This window comes from Zea mays, chromosome 2 (assembly GCF_902167145.1).
Source record: "Zea mays cultivar B73 chromosome 2, Zm-B73-REFERENCE-NAM-5.0, whole genome shotgun sequence".
NCBI lineage: Eukaryota > Viridiplantae > Streptophyta > Magnoliopsida > Poales > Poaceae > Zea > Zea mays.
Window position 1 is genome coordinate 229,921,342 of NC_050097.1, and position 21,813 is coordinate 229,943,154.

General features: G+C 42.7%; 2 protein-coding genes, 1 long non-coding RNA gene and 1 pseudogene across 4 annotated transcripts; 1 reads left to right on the plus strand and 3 right to left on the minus strand.

The window, feature by feature from the left end:
- Positions 1–3,394: 3,394 nt before the first annotated feature.
- LOC103648025 (uncharacterized) lies at positions 3,395–4,793 on the minus strand. The gene is made up of 5 exons (XR_002749983.2): positions 4,625–4,793; positions 4,297–4,538; positions 3,858–3,946; positions 3,732–3,784; positions 3,395–3,584 (listed from the first exon to the last, which is right to left on the minus strand). It is a non-coding gene; the product is annotated as an uncharacterized lncRNA (long non-coding RNA).
- Positions 4,794–4,797: 4 nt separating this feature from the next.
- On the minus strand, positions 4,798–6,275 carry LOC103649379 (guanine nucleotide exchange factor SPIKE 1). The gene is made up of 6 exons (XM_020549191.1): positions 6,126–6,275; positions 5,636–5,687; positions 5,423–5,520; positions 5,144–5,281; positions 4,877–5,048; positions 4,798–4,814 (listed from the first exon to the last, which is right to left on the minus strand). Exons 1-6 carry the CDS (start codon positions 6,273–6,275, stop codon positions 4,798–4,800), a joined length of 627 nt encoding a protein of 208 aa, XP_020404780.1.
- Positions 6,276–12,153: 5,878 nt separating this feature from the next.
- On the minus strand, positions 12,154–12,503 carry LOC103648026 (60S ribosomal protein L34 pseudogene; annotated as a pseudogene). The gene is made up of 2 exons (NR_164478.1): positions 12,434–12,503; positions 12,154–12,241 (listed from the first exon to the last, which is right to left on the minus strand). The product of NR_164478.1 is annotated as a 60S ribosomal protein L34 pseudogene (transcript).
- A 435-nt stretch (positions 12,504–12,938) lies between these two features.
- LOC100284223 (putative acyl-CoA N-acyltransferases (NAT) family protein) lies at positions 12,939–17,710 on the plus strand. Its single transcript, NM_001157118.2, has 4 exons — positions 12,939–13,211; positions 13,344–13,470; positions 16,491–16,546; positions 17,262–17,710. Exons 1-4 carry the CDS (start codon positions 13,002–13,004, stop codon positions 17,472–17,474), a joined length of 606 nt encoding a protein of 201 aa, NP_001150590.2. The 5' UTR covers positions 12,939–13,001; the 3' UTR covers positions 17,475–17,710.
- Positions 17,711–21,813: the final 4,103 nt, after the last annotated feature.

Below are 21,813 nucleotides of genomic sequence, written 5' to 3' on the forward strand. Positions count from 1 at the left end.
GTAGGAAGGTTCTCGGGTTGATTTTGCTGTGATGGCGGTCAGACGAGGGAATCCTACATTGTTCTTCCTAAAAACTGTAGCGGGTTTTCTGAAGCTAGTGGAACTTGGTAAAGGCCTCGTAGTGTTACCCTACCTCGCTTCCTTGGTAGAGGTGTATGGGGTCCGATCAACCCTGTGGCAAATGGTTAACATGACTTGTGGGTAATGGGTACAACCTCTACAGAGTGTAAAACTGGTATACTAGTCGTGCTCGCGGTCATTAGCAGCTCAGGACTCTCGCATGATTAATTTATGAAATTAAATTCAATACATCATTTGCATCACATTGTGGATTATTATTAATTTTGATCTATTATTACTCTGGTTTGGTATCTACTTATAATTAGTAACTGCTAATAAAATTTTGACCAACTTTAAAAGCAATGCTCAGCTTCAACCATCTTTTTTTGGTAATCCTTACACTTCATATGAGCTCCCACCTTTGGCGAGTTCATGCACATTATTCCCCACAACATGTTGAGCGTTGAACGTATGTGAGCTCACCCTTGCTGTCTCACACCCACCCCATAGGTCAAGGACATGTATCGTAGGATGAGACGCATGAAGGATGTTGTGATGTTTGTGAGTGGTCTAGGTCATCATCTTCCAGTCAACTTTGGGTTGCTGGATCGTTGTCTTCATATGATGTAATTATTTAACTATTCTGTACAGAACTCTGTTATATATTAATGTTGTGACATTCGTTTCTGTACCATGAGTCATCATATGTGTAAGACTTGGTCCTAGCACACTTGGTGATTACTTCGCGCTCGGATCCCTAAAACCCGGGTGTGACAGTTGTGTAAATTAAACTAATTTATTTCTAATCCACCTTAATATATATGGTTTAATGTGAATAGTAGAGCATCCAAACAAGCTCTAAGATTGTTGTCAACAATTCACCTATATGGTCACCGAAAATATTGTTTTACACTGTATAATGCAATGTTTATAAAGTAGAATTTGAAATAAATAATAAGGATGAATAAATTGTTGAAGATAGACTAAGTAAAAGCGAAGTGGGATGACGTGTGGTACCTGCTCTACTTGTTTTGGATTTTTGCTGCCAAAGAGGTAGGAAGCTCAGTAATACGCAAAAGGCTAGTATGGACCAAGTTCAGTCACATGCAACTATATTTTGGTCAATTCCTAACATTTCTTTCATTTCGAAGTAAACCATGACAATCGAAAGATGTATTCTTTAATCCATGGTTCTGGTAATGCGTACTGATGATAAATTCATCTTACCTCATGTTCTGGACTTGTGCCAACCGTTTTCGCTTGATCCCTAAGCCTAGCCCAATCTTGCATATTGAAGGTATGTTTGGTTTACTACTTAACTTGTGCTTAACTTTTCTGCCTAAGGTTAGTTCTTTAATTCGGACGACTAACCTTAGGCAAACTATGACACAGTTAGGTGTGAACCAAACAGGCCCTCAATGTCGTTAGAAACTGTTTTATACAGCGGATAATATGTATATAATAAAGTTTAAAATAAGAGATGAGATAAAAAAAGAAAATAGCAGAGTTATTGAAAAAAGCCTTAGAGCTAGTTTAGGAGAAAAAGAATTAGAGAAGATTGACCAACTCCTATTTATCTAAATTGGAATAACAAATAAATATGAAGTAAATTTTAGTCTCGTCAATCCTTTCAATTCTCTGCTCCCACGCTAGCTTTTAGACTATCTCTAGCAGACTCTTTATTTTATTACCTATCTCATTTTCTATTTCAAACTCCACTCTGTAAACAGTGTATTCTATAGTGCAAAACAGTACTCTGCATAGTCGTTTATATGGTCTATTAGGTATGTCCTTACTGCATCGCACGACCAGACCTGGTGGGCCTCCCACGACGGTTTCTGCAGTAGGCCTAGGCCTAGGATCAATAGGTCGAGACGTATAGACTTTCGATGGATCGTCTGCGTATTAAGGCTTTGTTTGGAAGGACTTCACTTGAAAAATTATAGTTTTAGTTTTTCAGCTTCACCATAAAACAACTTTAAGAGACTGGTAAGACGGAGTTCGAAATTATTTAGCTTGTACATAGACTCCAACTTCTGTAGTACAATTAATTTATGTGAATTTACTTAGGGGTGTTTGTTTGAGATTATAATCTGCACAGATTATATAACACAAACAAACACTACCTTAATTACTTTTGATGATTAGCGAGTAGAGAAAAGTACATGAATCGGTAGATCATATAACTAATGATATGATGGATAATTTTAGTGTCATTTTTTGAGAAAATATAAAAATAATGTTTTTAAAGTATTACTAGGTCAGTGCTCGTGCGTTGCAACGGTGACATATAATATCTCGATAACTTAAATATGCACATATGTGTTATAAGATAGTTATGAGATAGAGGATGACATATATGCGAGCTGTCCGGGATGACATCGAAGAGAAACTTAAACCTGTGACGCACGGACACTCATCTAGTGTATTATATAAGATAGGTTAGTGCCCGTGCATTACATCTGGAACATATAATATCTCGATAACTTTCTCCCGCCGCAGCTAAGCTCGTTCACGAAGCTCTCGTCGTTCAAAGACCACACCTTCACCGTGTCTTCGCTGACAGACACCACGTACTCGCCGGTGGGATCCCAGCACACGGAATCGACGCCCTTAGTGTGGCTCTGCAATTTCAAAAAAAACAAAAAAAACAGATTGTCACACGGCTGCTTTCAAGTATCTCTTTCTCAATAACAACAGGGGACCTGTAGTGATTAATAAAGAACTGTAGTCAACAAGGTTCCAGCCTCTACACCAAGCAGGTGTGACTTGCAAACATATTCAAGAGTGCACCTCAGTCATGAACCTCAAATCTCCTCACGAAAGCTTGCCTCTCCACATCCAGGATAGAGACTACATTGTCTGAAGCCGTTGCAACGAGTCCTCCATAACGTGGTTGGAATCTCAGCTAGGTCGAACCTCCCTGAAAAGGTGTAGCATACAGAAAAAATCCTCTTAGTTGCCATGCAACTCTCTACATGTTCAAGGAAAAAAGATGGAAAAATACACAGGTGATAGTATTGTCACATTTGAGACAAGTTGCTGATTATGCCTGGTGCTACTCACATCAGTATACATATATTATCGATGCTTGCTACCATCACACGTCGATGCGATATTAAATGGCTACTTTATCTAATAGATTGTAACTCAGGGCTTGTTCGTTTTCACCGTTAATCCATGTGGATTGGGTGGTATTGAGTCGATTTATATCAATAACAAGTCAAAATCCATCTCAATCCATTCCAATACACTTTAATCCACATGTAATTGGAATAACCAAACAAGGCCTCAAGTGGACAACTCTTGTGTGTTAGCAGCAAGTTAAGAAAACTACAGGTCGACAAAAAACGAAGTCAAGCTGAGAAACCTTGAAAATTCGGACAACATTTCCATGCTTGATGCTCCAGAACCGTATCTCGTTGTCCCCATCGCAAGAACAAATGAGCCTTTTAACAACTGGTGTCTAACCTTATTCGTTCATCCAAATTGCGCTCTTGCAGTGTGAGAGCATTGATATCTGCCTGTTGATAACAAATATAAAGAACAAATATTTATTCCAAGAGAAAAACCATTACTTAAGCATGAAGCATCTGCATTCCCAATTCGATAAATTGTGTCATGAGAATTCAGAAGAACTATATTAGTCAGAGAGAAGTGAACAGTGGTACCTGTAAAATGGACATATCATCACTAATCTCCGGGTCGAGAGTCGTCAACTCCTCTACAAAAGGCCACATGAATTAAGTAATGCCCATAAACCACCAATTACAGATACAGACATTGAGAATAATTACTTCCAACGGATGTTGTTCTTAAGCTTCTTTTCTATCAGTCCTATCCCTTCAAGAACATTAGTGATGTCATATATACGCCTTTTCTGTACCTGAAAAAAGCTATATATGCATATGTTTAACAAAAGAAACCATGACTGGATCAAGGTACCAAAAGGAAAGCACCAACCTCTAGTCAACATCAATATCATCTGAACAGCTGTGATCAACCAAGCCAGCCAGCAGACCAACCTGGATATATATATATATCGTTGAGCTAAAACAGCATGGTACAGTGGGGCTAACCTAGCTACAGCTAGCAACCAATACGAATTGAAATAAGCTACGAGCGAGCGAGAAGGGGCATAGCGTGGCGCCATGGACGACCCTCCTTGTGCTACAGGTCGCTTAGCTGTGTGGTAGTAGATGAACAGTTGTGATCAACATTTCAGCTGTGATCAACCTCTAGAGTTTCTGCAGCATTATTCAGATCAACAATGCCACCAGGTGCACCTTTTAGCAAGTTCAGGAACTTTGTCAAGAGCCCTAAAAGGCAACAATACCTCGCAATTAAAAAAAGGAAAACTCATCAAGATGCCATGGAGACGTGAACAAAAGAACAGGAAAACCATAGTTGATTCTTCTCACCGAGGGAGCTATCATAGCGGCAGCCACCAACAGGAGTAGAAGGATTGCCCGGAGAACCTGAGGAAGAGTATTTGCAATTGAATTGAGTATTGGTCCCAAATAGGATGATTTATGGTTTACATTACAAGTGTGGCATCACTCACCAAAACCCAAAGGGGTCCGAGGACCAGATTTCTGGCCCTTCGTAGCCTTAGGCTTGGTGGATGCTTTTAAACCTTTCCCTGAAGGGGGTGTAGGAACTGGGCTGCTGCCAGCATTAGCATATCCAGGGCTCATCCAGTCATTTGATTCGGTAGCTTCATTTTCTGTTCTGTCGTTATGTTTCCGTTTCAACTGCAATAGGAAGGTTCTTGTTAGAATCGGAGCTAAATAAGGAGTCACATGCAGATGGTAACGCGTAATGCTTTGAAAAGGATTTGAGATATAATATTTGTGAGCAGCATCACTAAGACCACCCGCATGGTTACCTTCAAACAGAGGAATCATGGCCCATGCAAATGACTCTTTACAAGGCATAATTCGAGACCATACTTGCAGCTTTTGCTTCTCTTTCTTAGCTAAGTGCACCTGACAAAGAATGGGTGCAGGAATAATATGAGAACACGCAATCGATGTAGGCAGCACAACACTAATATTATAATGAATAACACTTTTTAACTTACAGGCTCTTTATGAGAATAAACAGAAGGTGTTACTCCCCCTTCTTCAGTAGCAGCCTTTTCCAATTGAATCAAAAGGCAGACTGATGGTGAATGTGTGTCCAATGAAAAAACACCTCGACGATCCAAAGAACCCTGAGCCTATTAAGCCCAGAGGAAGTTAAATGATCAGTAAGAATAGAAATTTGATTAGTGTAAACTTAACATTGTTAACATGCTACAATATTCTATATATGCAGATATAAAACAAGAAGAAGAAAACAACTGGCGCTGAGAGCTTACATCCTGCATATCTGTTGGAAGTATGTGAAAGTAGAAGTCTTCTGACAGTTTTTCTCTTCTATCTCTGTTATACAAGCAAATCATTCCACTGAAAGGTTCTAAACGCACATGATAGATCGTGAAAACAGAAAGTTAAAATTGTGCGGTTGAGTGTAAATGAGATAAATTACAGTAAAGAAGTTAAGAAGCAATCACAAAATATTCTAGCTTTACTGGATGAATTGAACAATTCAAAAACAGAAATGTTGTAACGCTTTCCATATATCTATTGTTTTAAGTAAAGATTTAGAAACAGCGATAGCCAACATAAGAGTTTTGGAAGTGGGCATCCTATCCTAGTAATTATTGTACCTACCATCAATACTATAAGTTGTTCATTAGTGCACATAAGCACATCAAGTCTGCACCCTTGGAGATGCACTGAGAAAGGTAGTTATTAAGGTTAAAATAAGAGAACTAAGAGGTGCATTTTACTTTGTTTATGGCATTTCCAGTGCAATTGATATAATTGGCTCTAATAAGAGTAAAAATATGTCCACTGGTTTTCCATCGGTTCGCCAAAAGTAGTACTATATATGATTTACTATATAATGCACCTAGCTACATTGTACCTAACACAACCAACAACAATGGTGGAACTGTTTATAGAACAACAGAAGTAAATCAAGAGTAGCATGGTAGCTACCAGCCAGGCGAACATTACCTGAAGCACGACAGAGGTGGTGGTGTTAGCATGAACTGTGAGCAAGCAAATACTCTGCAACGTTCTCTTGAGTGTCATCTCATACTCCCTCTCTTGCCTTCCTGCAAAAACAACTCGCCATTTCAGTGACCTAGTAACACGCACAGCCATGGGACAAAATGAACTTGAGGGGAAGAGCGGGGTATCGATCTGGCCGGTCCTAGGCTTCCACGGCCTCGATGGAGGCCTTCTCGGGGGTTCTCCCCCTTACGGTCCCCGGCTTGGGCCCATACACGGCGGCTAGCATGACGATTCCGCCCTGCGCCCACCACGCGCAGCCGTGGGCGCGGTGGAGCAGGTTCCCGGTGCAGGTGAACAGCCGGAGCTGGTTCGGGTTCTGCCCATCCGCGCGGCTACCTCCCTCCATCATCCCTTACCACTACGCTCCGGTCAGGGGCGTCCCAGAGTGCGAAATGAAAGTAGAGGCCTAATTTAACATACTAAAATAAGAATAGTAGTATGTGATAAAGGTGTAAACTTAGTATTGTACCTGGTACATAATATTCACATGAAAATCATCAATCTCTTTGTGTTCTTTGTAAATGAAATCTTCAATAATATATTCATAGTCAATCTTTTCTACCATATCTCCCTCAACTGCTATGACAGCCAATGCATTAAGTCTTTCTTATATCATTGTAGAGAGCAAGTAGGACTTTAATAGCTTCAACTTAGAAAAGCTTCACTCAGCCGATGCAACAGTCACAAGAATAGTCAAAAAGAACTCTGTATGCAATGGTTGCATTAGGAAAATAATCATGCTCCTCCAGAAAATTTTGAATTTCAAGAGGAACAATGTTGTTCTGTGGAATAAAACCTTGGAGAAAACCCAATTCTACATACAGGTCATTTGCATCAATTACCAAAGGCATCATACATCACCTGCAATGTGCCGCAAGAAACAGTCAAGTCTGTATTTTGATAAGCAATGCATGCAGTGAAACCGGGGTGCAGAAATTGTGTTTCTGAAAAAAAAAGGTGATGAAAAAAGTCACAATAACTAATCAGTATTTCTGAGATACCAAAAAAATAAAACATGGGGCAAGTAGGGACGGACTGTTGGAATTAAAGCACATCACACATGCCTAAGTGCTATGGCACTGTATGCCATCATTTTGCATTAATCCTTTGTTCTACAGGTTTCATCCTCATCTGGTCAGGCATAGATCTTGGCTATCAGATTTCTACCATAACCCCAGCCACATTTATCGTTTTGTATATATCAACTGGAAGTCTGAAACTTCAGCAACAAACCGACATTTATGTCCTACAGTGTACAATATTATTATTACATAGTTTATTCTAAATTTTGCAAAGCACCATTTCTTACAGTACAAACAATCATCAATAAATTAGAATTAAGATTATTGAAGAACACATGTAGAACCCTGTAAAACGTGTATTGCACAGTTGCATCCTACCATGACTGTAAAGTTGATTAAAAATACTAACAAAAATCTAATGTGCAAGCAATAGGATAATTTCAATCTGATCCTATTCAAAATAAATGTAGGAGTGTAAATAAGCACAAAACATGATGTTACCTCTTCGAAAGATTATTGAACAGCCATCGGGTTGAACTCAGTGTCTTTCTTCTTTAGCTCTAGGGTGATATTCTTCTCTAACAAAAATCTAATGTGCAAGCAATAGGATAATTTCAATCTGATCCTATTCAAAATAAATGTAGGAGTGTAAATAAGCACAAAACAGGGAGTTACCTCTTCGAAAGATTATTGAACAACCATCGGGCTTAACTCAGTGTCTTTCTTCTTTAGCTCTAGGGTGATATTCTTCTCTATCTTCAGGAAATCTGTGATTTTGACCTTCTTGGGTGAAGTAGCTCGATTCTTCTCCTCTGTTTGGGAAGCCTGGCATTTAGCCTTGGTCGGTGAGGGTGACCCCTTCTTCCCATCGGTGTGCCAGACAACACCTTCAGCAGGAGGCTAGGTGTCAAATTTAACAGCTAGGGTTTAGGACCTCTTTGGCGATAGGTAATTCTCCTTCATGGCATCAAATTGAGTGATCACAACTGGTAATTTGGGGGACTTCGTTGGGGACAGCGCCAGCTTGGACCTTCGGTTCGACCTTCGCACGGTCGGTCTTTGCCTGCGGCTTCTCCGGAGATGGCGCTGCAAGGGGAGGACGATCGTGAAGTGGGGGTGGAGACAGGCGATGGCAGAGGCAATCTTGGTCTCAGGGGCGGGGTGTTCTGCCATCACGCGATAATCTCGGGAGGGGGAGGGACGGACGGACGACCAATGGGGTAGGGTCAAGGTGCGGCAGCCGGGGGCGCTGGGCGTGGGCGGGCTCGGGGCCTAGAGCGGCACGCCGATGCGAGAATGGCGGGCGAGGAGGCTGCAGGTTGGAGCATGTGGGCCGCGCGCGGACGAGGAACGCGAGGCCTCCTGGAGCGGGGCGGACGCAAGCCTTCCTAGAATGGCGCCTACGTGATGATGGTGTGCGGGGAGGGCGCAGGGCATTGCGGAGGAATGGCGCCGGCGCGAGCTCTCCGGGGATGGGCTAGGGCACGGCGCGGACGCGAGAATGGCGATAGTGGGCAGGGGCATGGTGTAGCCTGTGGAGGCGAGCAGGGAGGGTGGGTCGTGGGAGTGGCAGCGGTGTGGGGAGGAGAGTCGGGGGAGGTTAGAGGAGCAGTTGCCGAGGGATGGAGTAGACTTGAAGGGGAGGCGACGAGACGGACGGTGATGATTTGATGTATATAGATGGACGGTGCAGATAGGCTGAAGGCAGAACCAGGGGGAGGCAGCCTACCCCTTACAGCCTTAATATAGAAGTATAGATTTATTAACAAACAACGATAATATGAAACAGCAGGGAAAATAACATCAATTGTGAGTTGAAGTGCTAAGATTGATGCAAGAAAATAATATCAATGCTATGCAAATTCAGAAGTTAAGTGAGAGAATAAGTGAAGCACCTGGCAGATGAGGTCCTCGGCTAGGGTGAGGACAGCAAAGGTGGCGGCCTTTAGTTGCAATAGGCTTCTTATCAAGAGCCATCAAGTACCTGGTACAATTCACAAGCGCGATTTGAACGAAGTGAAGTACTCTTGGATTCTCAAATTCACACGAAAAGTACTGGGAGCGCGGTTGAATAACCATGCCAAGAAGACCCGCCAGCCTTTGGCGACGTCACTGCCTCCTGCCGCTGTAGTGGAGCCGTTGCAGCAGGCGGCAGCACGGAGCAGTTGTAGGCTACCGCGTTTGCGCGGGCGGATGGCGGCTAGGCCAAACAACCATGAAGTTGAAGAACCACAAGTACCTCCCATCGTGCATTGACATATAGGACATTGGCTGGTAAAGCTTAGCTGGAGGGATTGCAGGGAGAGCTGGTGCAGGAGAGACGGCGCGCGGGGGTGGGGGAGCCCTGGCGAGATGGCGCGCGGGGGTGGGGCTATGGAGGTCGTGGCACACGGGTTGGGGGAGCCCTGGCGATGACGGCGCGTGGGGGTGGGGCGGTGGAGACGGCGAGCAGGGGTGGGGCTGTGGAGGCGACACGGCACACGGAGGTGGGGGAGGCCGTCGACTGTGGGCCTTGTCTGGGCCACAAGCAAATGGGCCTCCCAGTAAGCGTGTAATTCGTATTGGCAAGCTAAAAATAGTATCACATTGTTCACTAAACTGTGCACACATCTGTTTATAAGGTCTAGTGCGCACACAACATGTGTAGTCTTGGTTGGCCGCGAGCTTTGACCCACGCAGCTAGTTTTTTTGGTAAAAATTTGGTCGCGGTGCACGGGACATATAGTTGGGAATGGGAAATGGGTCACATGCGCGGGACACAGTTGGGAATGGAAATGAAAACACAGGTTACACAGATGTGGAAGAATGAGAATGGCAACACAGGTTCAGGAAACCGATCTGTCAGGGGCGCATGGGAATGGGAATGGCAGAACCAGGAATGGCAGCCTACCCCTTACCGTCTTAATAGTAGTAAAGAGCTTCTTCATATTTGAAAAAACACAATAAAATCAGGAACATAGTGGTTAGCTACCTAACAAATGAACATGTAACAAGGATCTTGTTATCAACAAAAGTACTGCATACAGACAAATGAACATGTAACAACATAGAACCGTGTATGTATACATCATTGAAGTAGCAAAAATTCAGTTACACAATCAAAGCATTTTTAGTTTATTAACGTATCAAAAAAAATGATTCCACTCAGAGCCTGTACGCTAATTAACAGAAACAAACTGTGTAACCATATATTATGATTGGTTGCCTGAACCACATGTGAATATACCAGTTTGTTTATGTTAATTGGCTTGAGAGCAGTAATGCAAATACGGCTCTAATCCATCACCTAAGCAGTAATGCAATCAATAATTATAATTGAATAAAAAAACAGAAATGCAACCAATTAAAATAAAGATTGCAAGGGGAGCACAACAGAATACATGTTCTGAATATGTTGGTGCTAGATTTCCAAGTGTTGCTTCAAGCAGAGGAGCGTCTTCTTGGCCGCTTTCTTCTCCAGTGCTTTCTTGTCCCTGCCAACAACAACCGGATGGGGACAGGGTCAGCGCCAAGCAACAAAGATGATATGGACATGTCGCAGAACCATCAAAGAATAAGTGCATCTCTTGCGGCTGCCCGTCCTAGGAGACCTTAGCGTTGGGCTTCCGCGCCGCTGCACGCTCATGATCGCAGCCACGTTGCTTGCTGTGTGCGCGCAAGTGATGGATTGGAGCCGTTGTGGAACGAAAACAGCATATAAAAATGCTAAGCATCTAGGCGCGACAAATTTGCTGAGAGAGCGGAGCAGCATGGTTGTTGAGGGATTGGATTGATAGAACAAGGGGTATCTCAGTGCAAAGGGCCTCGTAGGGAAGATTAGGCAATCAGCCTGAAAGTTTCAGACATATGCTTGTCATGTTTCTCAGTAACCATAGGCCCATTAGTATGAACAGAACAGGCAGTACACAGTTTCGAATGTGTAACGGCAATTTGGAAGTTACAACAAAACATGTTTTAAGGGGAAAGCATAGAAGAGACATCAACAGAGAACATCTCAACAACCAGGAACACCAAAGGGAATAATCGTGTCCCAACATTTCATAATAACCTGTACTACATGAAAAAACAATTCCCTGTCGGTATGTAGCTGAAATCACTGTCAGTTATTGAAGTAGGAGCAACAAACCAGCAAACCAACCAGTAGGGATACTTGGTGCATTTTACATATTCGTGTTATGAACTGGGATGATAATCATGCATCATAGCCACTTGATAACAGGAACATGCACCATGGCCAGAAAAACACATCAAAATCAAAATCAATACAAAGTACACAATGCAAATATACAATTCCATGTAATTGACATCAAAGCCCAGTCTCTCTGGCATCCTGATTTGTTACAATTTCTAGACAAACAACACAAAATGCTGAAATCTTCACAGGAAAATTCAGACATATGCTTGTCAATTGTAACTGTATAATTGTTGGCCAACAAACTCAAAACAAAAATGGAAGGCAGGCCTGGAGAAAGGACAACTTGATACGACCTATAACACAAGCAAAACTTGTACAACACAGCACATTGTGCTCAGATGTGTACACTGCCCTAGGATGAATAATAAGTACCAGTAACACAGATAGATTGAAATGCAAATTAACCAGCTTCGGCAAACACACAAAGGTTAGGGATTAGCTACAAATACAGTTTGCCAAGGTCCTATAGCATTCTTTTAAATCTAAGGATAATAAACTGTTCCAACCAAGAGCCCGCAACATGATTCGACAATAATAGGTGCACTTAAATCTCCAGTTTGCAATGACACTTCACAAGAATGAGTCATAAGGTACACAAAATACTAATGTCGTGGTTTAAATACATGTTCCATCAGAAACTCTTAGCCTAGGCTGATCAAGCAGCATTAAAGTTGAAATCTCTGCATGGAGCATGATGCAACGACCTAACACAATAACGAGAGGATAAAATAGAAAGATGGGCGGCACATACTCCTTGGATCTTCTTCCCGGTGACTGGGCACTTCGGTCCGCTCGCGCGCTTCTTGGTGTACTGGAACACAAGTTTCCCACCTAATCAACTACATCACAACAACGACACTAAGTGAATATACGAGATTAAGTGGTAACGGTGCGATATCCGGTCTAAAGGGTCCTAGATCTCAAGGGCAGATCCATCTAACTCCTAACCAAAACATGAACAAATCAGCGAGAATCCTATCTCTACAACCTGCACGAACAGAAACAACGCGGGATGAGTGCGCTGATCTTACCAGGTGTCTTGACGACGCGGGTCTGGTTCGATTTGGTGGCGTAGCTGTGCCGCTTCCGGTAGGTGAGCCACCGCACCATCTTGCCCCAAGCCGCACCATCTTGCCCCCAGCCGCTGCTTCCGGTAGGGAAGATGACAGCCGAGACGCACGGCGATGGGACGGGGATTGTTGAGATGGGGGGAGCAGATCGTGGGGGGAGGGAGAGTGAGGATCGCGGCCATCGCGGCGGCTCGTGGGGGAGGATCGCGGCCATCGTGCAAAACAGTAAGACATACGACAATCGTGTCCACTGTCTTTTGCTTCGAGGGTGAGGATTGAGCAGGGACAGATCGACGGTGCAGATTGGCTGAAGGCAGAACCAGGTGGAGGCAGCCTACCCCTTACACTCTTAATATAGTAGTATAGATTTGATGAGCTTGTAAAATTTTATGAGACTGACATTAATTTTAGTTTTTTTTAACCTAGAGCTATTGGAGCTAAATCTATTTGGATCTTAGATAGATTTAATTTTTTTGAAGTGAAGTCTCTAAACAGGGCCTCACACGATATCATCACCGGGACTGCGGCGATGTCGTCGGCCGCCGCCTCCTCCTCTCCCGCCGCCGGTAGCGAAGGAAGCGGTGGTGCGGTGGAAGGGCGGGAGATCGCGTACGTGAGCTACGGAGGGGAGCATCACCTGCCGCTGGTAATGTCGCTGGTCGACGAGGAGCTCAGCGAGCCCTACTCCATCTTCACATACCGCTACTTCGTGTACCTCTGGCCGCAGCTCACCTTCCTGGTACACACGCCTCCCCTTCTCTCTCCCCCACCTCTCTCCTCCGCTCCCTCTCGAATCACGCCGTGGTAGTGCCGGATTTGACGCTCTCCTGGTTCTTCGTCTTGGGTGGCAACGGAATGGGGGGTGATGCAGGCGTTCGATGCCAGGGATGGCAAGTGCGTGGGGACGGTCGTGTGCAAGATGGGGGAGCACCGGGGTGCATTCAGGGGCTACATCGCCATGCTCGTCGTCCTGAAGCCCTACCGAGGAAGGGGAATAGGTGACACACTCTGTTTTTAGCTCTTGAATTGCTGTCACCTCTATTCTCGACAAGGAAAATGATCGTGCCGGATTGGTCGATTACACACTAGACTGCAGAAACCTTGATGCGCGGTCCAATTATGTGCACGGTGCACAGAGACTATTAAACAGATCAATTATTACTATGCTTTATGAACTTGCTTGTGTTGTTGTACAACTGGCATTGTTCATTTCTGTCACAAATTCGTAATTTTGCCATTAGAAAAAAAAAGAATATCCCAATTGTGCCAGAAAGAAGCTTCATTTTCTGTGTGAAAATTCCGCTTCCTTGGTTTGCAACATGAACAGGCATATATTGTTTCTTGACAATTGGCATGAGTCATATGACTGTTGTGGCCCCTTTCTTGAAAAAATAGATGTATTTCTTTGACAAAATGTAGTTGAGAAACACTACTAGTTAGAAAAGGAGTTTTGCAAACTTTGTTCTAGTATTCTCCATATACTGTGTATAGACTTGTCGGCAAGGCAAGTTGAGGAAAGCCAGAAGGCCACAACTAATTAATCGAGCGAAGTTGGTGCCGATCTGGGCAGCACCAATCACTAGTGGTGTACCGCCTGGCGGTGCCCTATGCGGCAGCGCGGCCGGTCCGTGACTTTGGGCCGGACGGTCCGCGACTTGGGCGCAGGAGCGGCATGTTCCCTGCTCGCTCCGGACGGTCCGCTCACAAGGTCGGACGGTCCGCGATGGCGCAAGGTCGTCTTCCTCCTCGCTGGAATCTAGATCTCGCCCCCTAGGGGAGAGATCTTAGGGTGCTCCGGGATGACAGGTCACCTGAGGCGTCTCCAGACGACGTGGAGTTGTCTAGGAATTAAGAGACAGTCGAGGTAGTGTATCTTGAATGGACAACTAGATCTTATGGTCGTCTTAGGGTCGGCAGGCCATCCAAGATGGATCTAGACGATGCAGAGTCGAATAGTGATGAAGGTGGATATGCAGGAAGCTATAACTAGAACTACGCTATATCTACTCCTAGGGCAGGAATGATAATGAAAGTAATTGGTTCGATTGGAATGTGTTCGGGGGTTCTCAATCGGTCGTACCTCTTCATATATATAGGGGGAGGTCTGGACCCGTTCCTAGGCGATAGCTAACAAATCCCACATGATTAGATGAATAACCACGCACGAGATAAGGATAATCGTCCGAGTTAATCTGATCACGGGGGCACAGACAGTCCGGGCTTTACGGCCGAACTGTCCACCACTTTTGGTGTTCAACAAGCGAGTTTTTGGATGTCCGCCAATTCCACTGACTTGTGTTCTTTGAACTTAGTGGCTGATACATACAAACCCGCATGACCCACAGAGCACGTGGAGCTGGCATGTTTTCGTTACTGCTTCACATGCCTAAAGGACAGGACCAGTGTCGGAGCCTCCCAAATGAGTGAGATCTAGGGAAGGGATAAACCGAGACAAGCCTCCCCCTGCAAATGCGGAGAGAACATGTGACCTGGTAACTCAGTGAGACAACTCTCACTAGTACACTAGACCTGTCCTTCGACAATCACACTCCTGCTTAATAGAAATACATACCGCTGCTAGAGAATCGGGAAAGATCTGGCCAACAAATTTATCATAATCCACAAAAGTCCCAGCAGAATAGTAATTCATGCTATTCAACAATAGATCAATCAAACAAAATTCTAGATAGATTGCATAGATGAACAAGTGATAGCTATTTTAGTATGAGTTATTATCATTTCATCTGTCATGTCATGGGATTTTTGCGAATATTAATAATGTCCCCAATATTGCACTGGGATAAAAGCTTATGATTTTAGCGAAAATGATTAGTGATTATGGCGAGGAACGTTAACATGTTTTATTTGATAATTTTTTCACAGAGGACTAATATTTTGACAGACCCTTCTGTTGAGAATCTTTTTTCTAGCATACATTGATGATGAAATCCTTGAAATTATCTATCTTTTCAGCACTTATATGTTGAATTAGTCCATTAGCGGTTATTGCTTTTGTTATGCAGTGTCATAGTTGTTAAGGCATCACTTAAGTGGTAAGGCGAGGTTTAGGAGCAAGGCGTCCGCCTCGCCTTGCGTCCGTGACTAAGGCGTCCGCCTTAGACAATAAGGTGTCGCCTTAGACAATAAGGTGTCGCCTTAGCGCCTTGAGTGTCGCCTTAGCGACGCTTTGCGGACGCCTTGGATGGTTGTCCTCCCTCAGTGTGCTCTCTTCCCTCTCTGCTCTCCCCCAGTGCGCTATCTTCCCTTCCCTCTCTGCTCTCTCTGTTATCTCCCCTCTCTACTTTCTCTGTTCTCCCTCTCTGCTCTCTCTTTTTCAATTAACTCAGTTTCAGTTAACTGCCAGTGTTCTTAGTTAGTTAACTCAGTTTTAGTTCTCTAAATATGGATATGATCATATGAATGAGTGATAGTGATGAGGCAGTTAACTGCCAGTGTTCTTAGTTAGTTAATTCAGTTTTAGTTCTCTAAATCTGGATATGAATGTGAGTGATAGTGATGAGGCGAACGAGGTGGAAGATGATGAAGAGAGTCCTCCTACATTTCATGATGAGTTCGATGATGGCTATTGAGAGATGAGGGTGTTATCTACTACTATCTATTACTTCAGTTGGACTAGTCTATTATGTTGATTTATGTTGAACTTGTACTCCTATTTGCTACTATAATACTATTATCTCTATCTATTTGAGACTATATTCCTATAAATTCAATTTTAATTGTCTATTTTTGTATATTACTAAGTCGTCGCCTCGCCTTACGCCTTATCGCTTAAAAGGTAAAAAGGGGGTCGGTCGCCTTACCTCACCTTGCCACTTTAACAACTATGTGCAGTGTGTTTAGCACAAGTTAGTTTTCCAATAAAGGAATGATAATTATATCATTATGAATATACTTGTTTTCATGTGTAAACTGGTTCCAGATCTTTAGCTTTTTCACCTTTTTCAATTGGTTGATCTTAACAAGCAAAGTAACTAAATTTCTGTCTGTCTTGATACAGCAACTGAGCTAGTTACTAGATCAATTCGGGTGATGATGGAGTCTGGCTGTGAGGAGGTAACTACTAACTACTACGTCATTTCATGTCCTCTTTTGATTCCCAACGTTCCAGTTGAGGCCTTGTTCGGTTATTCCTATCTCATGTGGATTGGATGAGATTGGAAAAAATTATAAAAGATTTTGACTTGTTTGGGATTGAAACCCACTCAATTCCACCCAATCCACATGGATAGAGAGCAAAACGAACAAACCCTGATTTAGAAATTCCTAGAAATTAAAAAAAACTCGACCTGCGGGGGTAAGACATCCCCGAGTATTGTACTAAGAAGAAGACCTTCTCACACAGGTCGAGAAAACCCTGAACCCTTGCCCCACCCATACACAGCGGCATCGAAGCCCATGTGAGAACAATCGCGACCGAGGCTGAGCCTTAGACCTGTGCTTTGGCGTGGGACAGACAAGAAGATTTTTTTTAACCACAGCCTGAAATTTGCACCCACAGGAAGTCGAACTCAGAACCCGAGGAGCGCTACTCAGACCACATAAACAACTCGGCTAGAGGCCCTTTCACAAATTCCTAGAAGTTAAAGCTTGCAGCCTATCTTTATTTTGGCATTTGCATTTTGTGTGTGTAAGAAGGGTTTATAACATCTTCAGCTAGAAAGATGGAAATAAGTTTGACCCTAGATTGACATGCAGTTTGCATATAAACATGAAAACATCTTTCCCGAAAGTTCAAGTATTTTACATCCAACTTGTACCTTCTGATCAGGTGACACTTGAAGCAGAAGTTACTAACAAGGGTGCCCTTGCTCTCTATGGTCGCCTGGGGTTTATCCGAGCAAAAAGACTGTACAGGTACTATTTGAATGGTGTAGACGCTTTTCGGCTGAAACTTCTGTTTCCACGCCCTGATCCTGGCCTGCCTCCAATGATGGTTGGCAATGACAGGGATGACCAGAAGATGGATTCTCCCTACTTGTGACAGTACCCTAATCAGTATGTAGAATTGAGTTGGAGACCCTGATCATTCTTTTTTGCTCTGTTTCATGCTTTTATAGCTAGCATGTAACTGCATATTGTTGTACTAACATATAAATTTTCGAGGTGTTTTATTTCCTCCTGTTCTTTGATAAGGATGTATTAATCAACTTCAGATCAAACAATAAGACCGTGCAGTTCTTTTGCTCAATAAACAAAACGCATGCCGCAGTTGCTGTAGACTGTAGAGTGTTGTGAAAATTGCCTTTTAAAGCTGTCATGTATGTTCAGTTGTTTGTTCAGTTGTTCCCTTTGAATATCCTTTCATCTTGTATAAATACATTCTCACATAAGGGTGACAATGGACTGTGATACAAATGTTTCTTCATAATTTATTTGAGCCCTTAATAAATTTTAGTTTAAAATTGAATAAAAATAGAGCTGGATTCTAATCCGATCCTTAAATTTTATAATGTAAAGTTTAAATGCCATTACCACCCCTATTGGCACATCAATATAAATTAGAGTCATTCCCATCTTTATTCATTTACATTCACATTCTAATACCTCATCAGCACTTTGCTCTTAAGAAAAAGAACAGAACAAAAGAGGTGCAAAGACTTATGTACCATCATCGATGAGCATGGCGAGACTTGACTTGTCTTCTCGTACCCTTAGGCCCCGTTTGTTTTGTTGGAATTGAATTCCATTTTAATAATTATAATTTAGACAAAACTAATTAAGTTCATATATTTATATATGTAATATATTTATATATTATCCTAAATTATATGAGAGAGATAGTTATATACTACATTTATGTTATAGTGAAGCAAGTAGAAGGGTGTGCTATAAGTTGTAGATCGGAAAAATAGTATGTAAATTTATAGAATCAATTTCCATGTCTCACCCTATGAATTTGAGATAGGCTTATATGATAACTTTGGAAAGTGGTGGAATGTCACATTCTAAAAAAATAGTCTATTCTATTAGTAAGATTCTAATTCCTCAAAATGAAAGGAAACAAACAGAACCTTAGTGATATGTTCTTCGTGGTCTGCTGCATAAGTGAAGTTTATCGTGGCCTGATTCGCTGCCGAAAGCATTGAGGCCTTAAGGACTGATGACAACATTTTATGATTAACATGTGTATTCTAAAGTGAAATTGAGATCACAAGGATGAAGATTGATTGGCCTATACAATATTCATGCTCTATTGATAGAAGTCACTTCTCGATTTGTAAAACAACGAGCAAAAAGTTAAGGATGAACTAATTTTAAATGTCACACATAGATTAGCGATGTTTTTTTTTAATCTTTTCTTTAAGAGTACTAAAATAGAAATAGGCATCTTGATCTAAGTAAGTTTAGTGGTGAGCAGCGATGCATATTTATGAAAATCTAGTGCTAGGTAAGCCTACAAAAGTCCATAAGAAGTTTGATATTAATCATAACTCAAAAATCGTTTAAAACAAGTGAGTTGGTGTTGCAACAGAGATACCAAATATGTTTGATGGACACTGGATATGTGCCATTGGGGTCAACCTTGTTTAGATCGGAGTTAACTCTACGCATCGGTATGATGTACATGTACTATATATGACACCTATAGAGCTATGTAGACGATCGTTTGAGGTCATACATTTATCAGACGTGTTTGATGTGGCACTGTATATGATAATGTACATAATTTCTAGAGAGATTGCAAACTGAGTACGAGACGAGTATGAGAGGAGAGAGATTGCAAACAGAGTGTGAGAGGATGAGTATTCATTGAACCCGCTTCTCGAGGACCCAGAGCGGCGCGCACGGAGTCGAAGTGACCGGTTTCGGGACGGGCCTGCACCACGTCCGGTACCTCGTCCGGTCGTCCCCGTCCCCGTCGCCGCCGACGACCCAGCGACCTCGTTGGCGCCTCGCTGACGGCTGACCTCTACCCGTACCATTACTACTTACAGCTCCAGGCGCTAGCTGTGGTCGAGACTCTTCGCGGTGCTCCCGGCGCGGGCCACGCGCGTCGTGGTCACCGTCGACGTGGGCGTGCTCCAGAACGAGGACCGTACGCCGGAGCGCGTGGCACGCATGCGCGCGGCGCTTGAGGTGCTGGCGCGAGAGACGGACGCGTCGCCCATGGCCTGCGTTCAAGAGAGCAGCGCCTGCCGGTGCCGGTGTGCTGCGATGAGTACTCAGGTGGGGGCGATCGGCCAGCGAAGCGGGTGAAGAGGTTCGCTGTTGCAGTCGCAGTCGCAGGGAAGTTGTGCGCCATCTGCCACGAGACGCTGGAGCGTAGACTCGCAGCGTGGCCCCGCTGCTCCCACGTCTTCCACGGCAAGTGCCTGGAGCAGCTCGTCGTCACGGGGCAGCGTCGCTGCCCTATGTGTAGGAGACTAGGAGTACGCTGTCAATCAATGCATGTTCGATTGATCTGAAGCATGAATTTGCTGGTTGTATGTAGCAGTAACATTTTCTTCTACTTCTATGAACCTTTAATTTCACGGGAACAGAGAGATTCGGGAACAACCAGATGTTCTAATTGCTACTTTCAAACCATGTTCGATTGATCCGCTGGTTTCGAATAGCCTGACTGCGTGATCATTGAACCGCTCAACGGACCTAACGGTTGGGTTGACATTTCAGGCCAGTAGTTTTTACTGATCAATAAACTGGCTTAATGTATAATGTAACACCTTAAATTTTGGTTATAAAAATTTCTTTACTCTATACTTAAAAAATCAGATGTTACTCTATGTTTTTCTTACTTTTTTTACTAAAATAATGGAGAATTATTTTATTATATATCGGCGTCGTGAGCTCTAGTGGTGATTTAGTTAATTAGCATCCAAAATTTAGTCCGGAACTAAAGTTTAGCATGTGTCATATCGTATATTTGAATGCCTATCACACATATTAAATATAGTCTAATTATTAAACTAATCGTACAACTAAAGACTAAATAGTGAGATAAAATTTTTAAGGCTAATTAATTTATGATTAGAAAATGTTTATTGTAGCACCACATAAGCGAATCATTAACTAATTAGGCTTAATAGATTTGTCTTATATTTCTAACTAGTATCCAAACATCCGATATGACAAGAGCTAGCCTCGTAACTAAACATTATAGCAAGTATAATAAGAGGCAATAGCTAACTAAATGTTGAGGTGGAGGAGAAGAATATGAGAGAGAAGAAGTGGGCTGAAACTTACAACCGACTTCGACACAATAACCAAGAAGCTTTATGAGAGAGACAAGTGGGGTCCTGTATACTGAAGAGCTAACCCCGATACAGATCAACTAAATGACATACTACAAGAATCCCTAAGCCAACGGTTGGCTCTATTAACAACTCTAATAGTTCTCTAAACAACTCTCTAAATCTTAAATTTAAGAAGTAAACATAAAAACGCTTCTTCAATAGTTCTTCAAATGGACTTGCTAAATTTAGTTACTTGCTATCTAGCCCCATCTACTCTCTAGATTTGACAACTCGATAGTAACTCCCTAAACACAGTTTTCGCCTATTCCTTCACACTTACGTGTTCATTTTTCCATTTCTTATACAACGAGGTAGTAAGATCCAGCATGCTCTTTTTTTCAATTCCCGTACAACGAAGTAGTCAGGTTCGACATGTGTGGCACAACATTCTCCTCTACTGTCGGACCATCACTCATCTATAGGTCACGTCGTCGGACTGTCACTTCCCAACAGGTCACGTCGACCGACCTTCTCTGTTCTCGATGTCCACTACCCTCGATCCTATCGTCAAACAAATCTGACGGGAGTAGGCCTACCAAAACTAAATTCAAAAAAATCAAACTATTATCTAAATATAAGAAGCTATTGGAGACTACACTATTTTTACTCCCGATAGCTAATTAACAACTTACGAAATGCCCCCTCCGATTTTTCATTTGACGTTTTCTAGCGTAAAGTTGTACTATGTAGCGTCAAATAAAAAATGAAGATATTATAAGTTTAGAAAGCTTTTTTCTAGACAACCAATGACACATCGCCACATCGGCCGGCACACACGCCCTGGCCCAACCACCGCGCCTCAGACTAGGGCTAGAAACGATCCGAGACGAGCTTGGTGCGGTTCGGTCACTTAATAAGCCATACTCAGCTCTACTCAGTCGTATTACGAACTGAAACATTAGGTTTGGCTCGAGCTCGTTCAGGCTTACGAGCCGACATATTAAGTCCCTTTTAAAACATTAATTATAAATTTTCATTATATATAAAATAAAACTATATAAAAATAGCAATATAATTTAAACTATATCTAGCATTGATTCATTAAAAATAAAAAAATAAATCAATAACATAATAATACAACAACAT